The following is an 11898-nucleotide window of genomic DNA, read 5'->3' on the forward strand; positions in this document are numbered from 1 at the left end:
GCAAATCTTGGTACCGGCTGTGCCAGCCAAGCCCGGCGGGACCCAGAGGGTAAGCACTGAGCCCCAGCCCGCGCGGTGCCCTCGTTAGGCTCAATCAGGGCTCTGCCCATGGGCCGAAGCTTGCTTCTGTCCAACACGCCCTCCCCCATCGCCCCCACAGCCCCGACGGCACGGGCGGCCGACACTCACCTCGGTGTCGTAGAGCCGCAGGTCGAGGAAGTAGGGGCGCAGGAGCGACTCGTTGCGGATCTGCTCGATAGCCAGTTCCACGGCGGGGAGCACGCCGCGCCCGATGCTGCCCTTGGCCACCTCCTTGGTGAGCGGCATGAGGCCCATGATGGAGAGCGGCGGGCTGCTGGGCGGCGGCCGGGGGACACCCCGCGCCCAGCCCCAGGCCCCGGGCGCCAGCGGCAGCAGCAGCGGCAGCAGCAGGAGCAGCAGCAGGCGCGCGGGCGGCGGCGGCGGCGGCGGCGGCGGCGGCCCGGGCTGCCCGGAGCTCGGCGGGGAAGCCATGCCGCGCCGCGGGCTGCGGGCGCCGGCTCACTCGGCCCGCATGGCCTGGCCCGGCCCGCCGCCCCGCGCCAAGCTCTCCCCGCGGCGCCCGCGCAATGGCGCCGGCCCCGGCTCCGGCTCGGGCTCGGGCTCCGGCTCGGCTCAGAACGGCCGCGGCGGCGGCAGCAGCGGCGGCGCCCGTGACGGATCAATCACGCCGGAAAGGGGTGGGAACGAGCGGAGTGCGGGAGGCGGGGAGCGAGCGAGCGAACGCGGAGAGGGGGGCCGGCGTCTCCGCGCGCGCCTCTCTCCAGCGCGGCCGCCCCGAACCGGGCCGCCTCCGCCCGCCCCCGTGCACGCTCTGAGCCGCTCTCCCGCCGGGAGCCGCTCGGCGGCAGCCCCTGGAGCCCGGCCGGGGGAGGGCGGGCGGTAAGAAACGCGGGAGGCGAAAGCGAGGCTGCTCCGCGGCGGCTCGGGCTGCCTCCGGGGACAGGGACGGGCCGTGCACACCGGGGGAGGGGAGGCACTGGCGCTGCGGCGGCCGCGAGGAGGGCCGCCTTCCCAGCACACGCACACACGCGCCCCCGGCCCTCCGCCGCGCGGGCTGCCCGCGACCGCCCGGGACCTGAGAGCCCGGGTACAGCGGCGGAAGGAAAGAAGACGGCGTGCTGGCACACGCAGTGGCCGCCGCCGCTTCTCCGAGCGCTTCCTGTAGCACCCGCACGGTGATTTTGGACTGCTTCGTGGAGGTTTGGCTGGGAACGTCTGGTTTGGAGCGCGCCACGGAGGCGTCCTAGAGGCACCTGCAGCCCACACTCCCCTGCTCTGCGCGGGTGTCTAGGGGGCCCTGACTGAGCCCGAAGGGGCGGTCAAAGATGCCAACGGCGTTCGAACGCCCCTTGGTGCTGAGGTGTCCAGCCCTTTGGGCTTGGCTGAAAGCCCCCTCCTTCCCCACCAGACTGAGCCGCCCTTTGCCAACCCCATGAGACTATGGTCTTCACCTTGCGTGTGCTACCGCCCCCTCCAGGCGTTTGACCTCCCCACGTCCCCATTCCCGAAGGGGGCTCCGCCCTAGAATTCTCCCACCCACCCATCCCCGCCTCCCCAGGTCAGAGTACAGTCCTCAGGCCAGAGCGGATCCATGCTCCCCTCGACTTGGCCCTCTCTATGACAGGTCGCACCGGCTGCACTGGCGAGCCTGAATTAAGCAAAGCAGTCCTGTAATCTGACCTAAAGCCTCAGGCCCCGTGTACCTCTCCAAGCTTGAAGAATAGGAACCGTGGTCATGAAAATACAAAATCCCAAGAGGTTATTAATAAGGGGGACACAATAGGACATCAAATCAGAAAACCTCCTTGAGCCTGAACCAACCATTGTGGGCAATATGGATGACCTTGTTAACAAGGTTGGGAATTTAACCTTCACTGAACACTTGCTACCTGCCTTATTATGGAACCCACACAATAGCCCTAGGAACCAATACTGTGTTCATCATCCTCACTTTACAGACCAATACACAGAGAGGTTCCATAGCTTACTGAAGAACACAGAACTACTGAGAGAGGACTGAAACCCAGAGCCAGCAAGAGCTCTGTACACAGTGCAGTGGAAGTCAGGATGGGGAACAGGTTCCCCTGTGGGAAGGAAACTAACTGCCCTGACTCTGAATTGTTCTGGACCTTGGTTCCCTTGGGCATGTAGTGAAGGAGTTGGACCACATGTTGTCCACAGACTCGCTCTTCTGGAGTGAGGCAGGGGCAGCCCAGAATCATATGCTAGGTTATTATCAGGAAGCATGAAGATGGAGAGGAGAGGCCGAGCCCAACTCCTGGAGAGTAACTTGGATAGTTCTGGGGAAACCAAGCCAAATTCTCCCTGTCCAACTCCTCTTTCTAGGTTTCTGCAGACACCACCTCCCAGGCTCCACTTAAACTTTCCAAGCTGGAGGGTTTGCAAGGGCAGAGCTCACTTGTGCATCTCCACCAAAAAAAAAAAAAAAAAAAAAAGGTCCAGAGGACAAAGTAATCCCCAGATGCTCCCTCAGCTGATATCTTGACATCACAGATATCCCCTAGTCATAGGCTTCCAGCATCTACCATTCCTCAACTCCTCAGCTCAGGTTTCTAAATGAGCATTTTCACTTTTTTCCTTTTTTTTTCCCCTTAGTCATTTGTGTTTTCCTTGTAAGCCATGCCAATATGGAGTATCCGCTGACACCTACATCTGGGAATAAGTTGAAAGCTGGAATAACTTTGCTTGACATTTACTAAGTGGTTGAAGGCCCTGCCTGGCAACTACCTTTCAGCCTCTCTGTCTCCACCTATGGGGTGACCTGGCCCCTAGACACCTGGCCTGGGACCACCCCTGACCCAAGGAGCTCCAATCTCACTCTCCAACAGTCTGGCTCCAGGCCAAGCTGTGATCTCATGCCCCATTTCTGAGGTCTGGGCATCCCTCTGGTTCCCAGATCCTAGTCTGGCCTGTGTTCCAGTTTGGGTAACTGGATCCCCGGCATTCTTCCTTGGATCTGAGTTACTGTCTTGGTTACCAGTCTCCACTCCATGTTCTTCTAAAGCTGGAGTTCAGCCTATTGCTTTATAATAATCATTCATTCCTTCAATCAATGTTTTGCAGTGTCTACTGTGTACTGGGCAGTGTCCTAGGAGAAGAGGATACAGAAATAAACAAGCCAAACTAAAATCCCTGCCCTCATAAAATTGACATTCTAGTGGAGATAGAGAGACATAAACAGAAAGAAGAAGAAGAAGTTTTAGTATGTCAGTTTATGAAAAGTGCTATGGAGAACAATAAAACAGGAAAGAGGATTGAGACTGACAGGGTGGGGCTGCAATTTGAAACAGGGAGGTCACGGAAGGACATACTGAGATGACTTTTCACCAAAGACCTAAAGGAGGTAAGTAAGCAAAACATGCAAATAGTGTTCCAGGTGGAGGAATAGCAAGGGCAGAGGCTCTGAGACAGAAGTGTGCCTGGCATGTTCAAGGAACTGTCAGGAAGCCAGTGTAGCTGGAGTAGAGTGAGCAAGGGGAAAAGCAGTAGTACCCAAGGTCAAAGGCAGGCGAGATCAGGTAGGACCTGGGCATTGTGAGGACTTTGGCTTGCACATGACGCAGTGGGGAATGACTGGAGGGAACTGAGTGGGTCAGTGATGTGATCTGATCTGCCTGTCAAGTAAAGAGTCGTTGGCAGGAAGTGGAGAGACCAGTGAGGAGGCTATTACAATAAGCCACATATGGTAACAAGAACCAGGCTACAAGCAGATGAGGTGGGGAGAAGTGGCTAGGTTAATAATTGTTCTTCTTATTATTAATGGGAATAAAATGCATTGGCAGATGCCAAGTCCCAGGACTGTGGTAAACAACTTACAAGAAACATAGTAGAGACTTTAGAAAGCGATATGCTCAGGGTCGCACCCCTAGAAAGTGATAAAACATGAACGTCAGTCCAGGTCTGTATGGCTTAAATTCTCATCTTCCTCCCCAAATCCTGCCTCCTCAGCAATCCTTTCTCCCACGCCCTTTTCCTATACACAAGAACCAGTAGCTAGTCTCCAAACCCTAGTTTAGAGGTTGGGGCTGTGTGGAAAGATGATGCCTGTTCCCTTTCTGGGGATCTGGGGGGAGTGTGCATGGTCCACTGGCTGCCTGTCAGCAGGACACCGCATCCCTTTAAGCAGGATCCCGACAATGGGAGGCTAACCAGGCCTCCTCCTGCTGTCTGTCCTCCTTCTATATCAGGCTGGACAACCCTTGCCACTCTGGTGCCAGCTGCTCAGACCTGCATCCCTGCAGCTGCCTCCTCCCAGGAACTGGGTCCAGTTTCCAACACCCTGTTCCCAGTCTGACCTGTCATCCATGCCTGCCTCTATTCTAACTCCCAACAACAGGGAGGTCTTCTTTTAAGTTTTTCTTTAAAAAAAATATAAGCCATCTTTGCAAACATCTCCCATGTATTTCTTATTCATGTTTACACTGAAATGTTTCTTTCAACCAAGTAGCTTGGCTGTTTTTTTTAAAGTACATTGTTTGTTTTCATTTCCATTTTTTTAATGGATAAGTTATGAATGATGGATCCAAAAAAGATTAGCTGAATGAATCTAAGTTGCTTTTCTTTTTTCTCAAGGCATGTTTTCTAAACTGTAAAATTGGGTTTCAGACATCAAATGTGGTCTGGTGACACAGTTCGAGTAATAATAAAGCTACCATTTATTAAACACCTACCTACTCTGTGCCAGACACCTTGGTATGCATCATCTTAATCTTCATGACTGCCTGAAAAATAGGTGTTAGGATACCAGTTTTGCAAATTATGTGACTGAGGTTCAGATGGGTTAAATGACGTGCCTAATGATACTCAGCAGAGGCAGCAAGGGGGCCCAAACCCAATCTGTCCAACCCCAAACTCCTGCATTTGCCTCTCCTTGAAGATGCCCTTATATAACTGAGGAGGAAATAGTCTTAAAAAAGTAAAGATGGAGCCTGTGCTCCGCAACAAGAGAGGCCGCGATAGTGAGAGGCCCGCGCACCGCGATGAAGAGGGGCCCCCGCTTGCCACAACTAGAGAATGCCCTCGCACAGAAACGAAGACCCAACACAGCCATAAATAAATAAATAAACAAATACTTAAAAAAAAGTAAAGAATGCTGCTGAGGGTCAACACAAGAAAGAGGTAAGATGACTTGGCCAGGATCCCCCACCGAAGTAGAGATGAAGCTGGCTCTCCTTTATCAGGGGAGAGCATCTGGCCTGGAGACAGTCTGACTAAACCTTTCAGGAGTCAGTGCCAAGCCTGAGGTGGACCAGCAGAGCCTGGAGCCTCTCCTCCCACCCCTGCTCTTCGTACAGTCTGAGAACAGTGGAAGATGGCGGAGTCACCTTGCTCCATGTCGGCTGGACAGGTCCGAAGTGTACATAGGTGGGAAATTTAGCTCATAACTGAGAGGTCTCCAGAAGGATACCACCTCCCATTTAGAGGTTTCAAAAACATTAAGATCCTCTACAAAGGGGATCATAGATGGATAAGAGGCACAGTTTAGGAACAGAGCCTTGGACAGGGAAGCATTCTACCAAGTGTCTGGTCCAACCACTCACCAAACCTTAGGGGTAATGGTGAGTTTGGAGTCAGGCAGTCATGGGTTCAAACTCTGGCTTACCAATTATTAGTGGTACAATTCTGGGAAGTCACTCACTCTCCTGAACTTCAGTTTCCTCATCTCTAAAGAGGGAATAAACGATTCCTGTTTCACAACAACAAGGTTGTTGTAAGGATTAAACAGTAACAACAGCTAATAGGTATTGAGCACTCACATATGCCGGGGACCCTTCCAAGAACTTCACATATAATTAACTCCCTTATTAAGTAAGATGATGCACAGGACTAGGCACTTATTAGGCAAACAACTAATAACAATATAATAGTAATAATAATAATAATAATACCACCGCAGATGGCAAGAGCAGTGCCTCCTGAGGCTCCCACTCCATTATTTGAATGATGGGGTTTTTGTACATTATTTCTTAGGCTCCATCTATAGCCTTTCTATAGCATTCATTGTGGATCCCAGTTTGCTGCTGGAGTCCATGATACTCCCCCTCACCCATGGTGGCCCCTGACCAAAGACAGTTCACAGGTACCTCCTCACTCCCATCCAAATCAAGTCTTCCAGGAGAAATATCCCCAGATTCCTCAGTCTTCCCTGGCCACCAATCTAGAGTCTGTCCTTGGCTATCTTCAAAGATGATACCTAGAAGTGACCACAAACCCTCCACGTGAGCCAGGAAGCACACAGAATAGCAGGGCCATCCCTTGGTGCTCAGGACTCTGGACTGTTGTCCCACTGTCCTCGCAGTCCAGAGTTACCTGCACTTCGCTAACAGCCATATCACCCCTTTGGATCATAGGAAGCTTGTGATTCTCCAAGAGCCCTAGGTTTGATTTCTGTGGAGTTGCTGTGCTGTTTCAAATGAACAGCAAGCCAGACTTCTTTGATCCTGTTTATCAGCAGTTTAATTCAGCGACCTATGAACAGGATTGAAACATTACATTCACAATTATGTCCTGATATTCCAGCCTGTTGAGGGCATCCTGCATCTTAGCACTGTTCTCTTTCATAGTCACCATCTCTCAGTTAGTGCCATTATTGTTGGACAATCTGATTTTCTTCCTTAACCTGAACCATTGATCAAAATGTTAAAAAGGAGAATGACGCAGATAGAGCTTTGTGACTATCCACACTGGGGGCCTCTGCCCCGTCTGGCCCTACGACCAAATCCACTGAAAATTCTCCCAACTTCCAAATTCTGCAGCCCATGTCTCTCCATCTTGCACTCCAAAATATGAGAACCTTGCTAAAGTTTTTTCTGAAACCCTGATGCATACTGTCTTCTTATTTCTCTGACCTGCCAGATTAGTAACTCTACAACTACCGGTGATTATGGCTGGGCTGGTTTTTGGTGAACCCACGTCCACTCCTAGGGATCACCGCCTCTTCTCTGTGTGATCACACATCATTTGTATAATCAGTCCTTCTCAAACTCTGCTGAAGATCAACACCCAAATCCCCTTTTGCTGAGGTCACCCTTTTAGTCTCTCAGAATATCAAAACTCTGCTGCATCCCCCATCGCCTAACCCTTCCTTTCTTTCATCCCCCAAAGATCATTAGATGCTCTCTCTGATTCCCACCCACAGTTTCATGCCCAGCCCTCACAGGTACTTCATCTGGACCTGGAGACATGGGCTCACTGAAAGCATCTACGTGCCCTCTAAGAGTCTTCTCATCTCTCATTCCCCTCTTAACCATGCTCAGTCTGCTATTTCTGTTTGCTGGTCATTCTCCGCCAAAACGTCTAGTGTGTCTCTGTCACAAGCCTCGAGGTGAGACAGTTCTGCATTCCCTTCATCATTCTCTCTTGCTTGCTCCAAGTGCACCCTACAAAGCCTCTAGGGAGGTCTGTGATGTTCTTCCAAAGCCTCAGCTCATTTTGAGATTGAGTGTCTGCGTGTTCCAGCAGGTTCCTCCATTCTGGACCCCAACTTCCATGTTTTTCTCCATGGCCCTAATTTCTGTGTGTGGCGGGGAGGGGGTTAATTGTATTGAACTACAACATATATACAGAAAAATACAGAATCTTAAGTGCACAGCTCAATTAATTTTCATAAAGTGAACACACCCATGTAAACAGCAGCAAGAACCAGAACACTACCAGCACCCAGAAGCCGCTGTTAGGGTCCCCTGCCAGTCACTACCCTCCCTCGGGGTAGCCACCATCCCAACAGCTAACATTATAGATTGGTCTTTGCCTTTTCTTCGTCTTGATATAAATGGAATCACCGTCTGTCCTCCTTTGTGTCTGGCTTCTTTCACTCAACGTTGTGTTTGTGAGATCTGTCCTCAATGCTGCGTGTGGTTGTAGATCTTTTATTCTCATGGCCGTATGGCTGCCTCAGCCTTTTACAATCTGACTTCCTCTCATGGATCTGTGTGCAGCCCCTTGGTTTTCTCTCCACCCACCCCTAACCTGGCTGGCTGCAATAGTCTAACTTGTATCCCTGCCTCTAATCTTACTCTTCTCCAACCTAACCCTCATCTACCCTGTCAGACTAACCCTTCCAGAGCTTGCTCTAATCAAGTCTCTCCCAGCTCAAAACAATCTATCGTTCTCTGTTCTCTGTGGGTACAAACTCCCAAGACTGGGATTAGGGCTATTCACAATCTGGCTTCAATGTTTCCTCCTTCAGTAACCAGCTCCCCCTCCCCACACCTTCTGTGTTCTAACGCTAGAATAAATTAGATGGCCCGTAAACATGCCCGCCCTTTTCTGCCTCGATACCTTTGCTCATGCTATTCCTTCAACCTAGAATATTCTTCTTACTCTTTCTCCCACTGGCAAAATCCTTCAAGACCCAGAACAAATGTCACCTCCCTGTGATACCTCCTCCAGTCACTCCAGCAGAAATAATCGCTACCTTCTCTCAGCTTCCATAGCAAGGCTTGGCTCATGCTGAGAGATATCACTTATCACTTCTTTAAAAGTTAATTACCACATTTCACCCATTGTAAGACACATTTTTATTCATCTCTGGAATAAAGATGCACCTTGCCACCGATGGCATTTTATAATTGGCAGTATTTTTTTTCTTTCTTGGTGATACACAAAATACTGTTGTCTTGGATTAGATGAAATACAGTATTTCATTTTTTATCTCAGCATATTCTAGAAAGACTCTGTGGTATCACACTACATTGTATAGTTAGTTTTCTACATCTCTGGGTCCCTCTCTGTGTGAGACCATAAGCACACACAAAGCACGCATCTATGTTTGTTGAATGAATAGGTGTGCATTATTCACCATTACCTGGATGACTTCTGCACATATTCTTATATTGGGGAGAGGAGATGGCATGGGGAAGCCCTCTCAATGTGGCTTTTCATGAGGTTCCTCACAAGGAGGAGAGGATTACCCTTTCCTGCGGGGGTGCTGAGGGCCAGGTGATGCTTGGGGAGGGCTGGAGTCAGTCACAGAGGTGTTGCTTCCCTGTGGCTGGCATAGCTTGGGGTTGGAAAAGTCACAAAGGATTCATTTAGTGCTGAATCCTTGATCAGCAAAGCAAGCTTCAATGATAACATCCTTCCTATTGGGTAAATATGATTTGCTTTTCAAGGATCTGATTTATAGCCCGGTTTTCAGGAGCACACTATGACCAGAAGCAGTACATCCTATCCTGCCATCTTGTTCCAAGCCTCTTCTGTGAATAACAACAGTGAGTCTTTTCATTTGCTTTTTCCTAATGAAATCTGTTATTCCCTCTGCCCCACCAACCCAGCTCTATATTATATTAAATAACAAAGGACAGAGAAAAGATGGCATCTAACTTAAGTGATATTCTAGTTACTCTTTGCCCATTTCTTAATATTCCAGCCACTCAAATTTCATAGGTGATTTTAGTAAAATCCAGCATATTCTATTATTTTTCAAGTGCTTCTAAAGTTTGGAAATACATCATGCATTGTCAAATGCTTTGGGATGATCCACTTAATGTGATTAATGATACTATCTTTTTCTGATATCACACCACCCTGCACAAGTGTGTAAGCCTAAGAGCCCTTGGCTTCAGATGGATCTGTGTCCATGTTTAACGGATTGGTTTGGAAGGAAGTTTGCTCCTATGTTCATCAGGGATCCTGAACCAGGTAACAATTTTACAGGATTTTTTCCAGTTTTAGGTCAGTACGATAAAGAATTCACTATGTATGAGATGCTGCTTTCTGTTGGATGGTATTCCTGGGTATTTCAAGGACGTGGAGACTGCCAGGCCGATGAGCATGATAAAGTTCAACTGCATGGCCATCTGGACTTCCTCTGGGGAGTTTGATTGATATCTTTATTTTGTCAGGATCTTGGAAAGCACTTAATTCTTTTATACAAAGTTCATTCTCATTTGGCAAATTAGATGCCTCTGGGAATTTTCTAAATTTCATCTTCTCCTTCAAAAGATGGACATATCACTTGTAATGTGAAAACAACAAATAAAAAGTTTCTTACTGTCAGGAGTGGCAACCTTTGGCTAATAGGACCAGGAGTGAGGGGTGAAAGAGACCTATTTCTCACCTTACATCCTTCTGTACTGTTTGATTTTTTTTTTTTTTTTTACCATGAACATGTATTCCTTTTATTAAAAAAAAAAGTTTCTTGTGTCACTTTGCTCTCTGTTTTGTTATTGCTTTTGGTTCTATTTTTCTCCCTGTTATACCTTAATTTTGAGAAATTCAGCCAGAAGATGACTCAGTTCATTTAAAAAATCCAACAACAAAACAACAAAATGATTTTTAAAAAACTACCTTTGGATTCTATTGTTTACTATTGACTTCCTTTTCAATTTCCTTTTTATTTATGCTCTGATTTTCTTCCCCAATATTAGATTTTATCTTATAAGAGAAACAAAATAAAACCCTTATGTCTCAAAAATAAACTTATTTGGGGGGAGTTAGGGATCCTCTAGGAAATCTGGGGGAGCTACAGATCCCCTCTGCAGGGAAAGGCACAGACACACAGCTTCAGGGGTGTAACCCCCGAATATCTATTCAATATAACTGAGAGTGTAATGCCCTTTGCATATATTACCTCATTTAATTATCTCATTAACAATTCTGTGAAGCATTCTTATGTCCATTTTACAGAAGAGAAATTGGAGTCTTAGCGAGGTTGAATGATTTGCCCAAGGTAGCACAGGGAAAGTGACAAACTGTGGGCTGCCATTCTGGAATTAAGGGACCAATTGGTCTTCCCTGCCATATCACAGCTTCAAGGTTAAGTGGACTGTTGACTTTCCAGCTTCTCATATTGTTTTCTTTGCCATTTCTTTTGGCAAGCTCCCCTGTGGCTTGCATGTTCTTCTCTGGACATCACCTTATGCTGGGTATGAGTGTCCAAGGGGTCATTTGACTTTGTGTCACTTTGGAGGTTCTCAAGGAACAACTCAGAAGGAAGTCACAGAGTTCAATCTTTCTCACTTCAGCACCCCTGACATGTAACAGCAGGTAAGGCAGGGAAGGGAGATGGGAGTCACAAAGGAGAGACGGAGGCATGAGAACTGCATTCTGTTCCCAATATGCTGGCACTTGGAAAGCTCCTTGGCTTCAACTTTCTCTTTTTAAAATGTGGGGAATGATGATCGTGAGCAATTTTAACAAGAAACATATTGGGCATTTACCATATTCCTGACCCTGTGCTCAGCACTCTGTAATCAGAAATGGGCAAAGCTGGGACTCTAATCTTAGTCTGAGAGCCTCTAGGGCCTTCTACCCTAAACACTACCACCCCCCTACTATGATACGCAACAGAACCACAGTTCCTAACCGATGGGCAGAAGATCAAAGGGACGTGAAAAGAGATGCCACACCCTTCCAAATACCTCTTTTCTTTTTGCAAAAATGATTTCTTGCTAAAGGTCTACCTTTTTAGTGTTCATGAAAACGACTGTATGATCAATGAAAAATTAACATTCTGTGGCTATTCTTAGGCATTTATTTGTCTCCCAATCCATGATGATAATGTGAACTAATTCGGGAGAAACCCCACTCATTTGGGTTTCATTTTTAGCCTAACTCACATAACCAGAGTGTTACTAGGATTTGCTTTAATTTTAAAATATTTCTGCAGACATGTGTTTGAGGAATTTACCCAAGACAGAACACAGGACTACCATCTTCATCGTGACCATCTGATCTGCTTTCATATTGGCCACTTCCCTCTCCCTAACAGCCCAAACAGCCCAATTTTGTGCCTTTGTGCACACAAAACCCACCACCTGGAAAGTTTTTCCCTCCAATTCTGCACCCAGTTTTCAGGGTCCAAATTAAATGCCGTCTTCTCCGTGAAGCCTT

General features: G+C 48.2%; 1 protein-coding gene across 1 annotated transcript in view; it reads right to left on the reverse strand.

The window, feature by feature from the left end:
- Positions 1-916, reverse strand: part of GABBR2 (gamma-aminobutyric acid type B receptor subunit 2) — a 369399-nt gene extending 368483 nt beyond the window's left edge. Inside the window, exon 1 of the mRNA XM_007197049.3 lies at positions 190-916. Coding sequence (XP_007197111.2) covers positions 190-513 — 324 coding nt within the window. The 5' untranslated portion in view covers positions 514-916. The remainder of the gene's footprint in view (positions 1-189) is intronic.
- Between the last annotated feature and the right edge of the window lie 10982 nt (positions 917-11898).

This window comes from Balaenoptera acutorostrata, chromosome 6 (genome assembly GCF_949987535.1).
Source record: "Balaenoptera acutorostrata chromosome 6, mBalAcu1.1, whole genome shotgun sequence".
Taxonomy (NCBI): Eukaryota; Metazoa; Chordata; class Mammalia; order Artiodactyla; family Balaenopteridae; genus Balaenoptera; species Balaenoptera acutorostrata.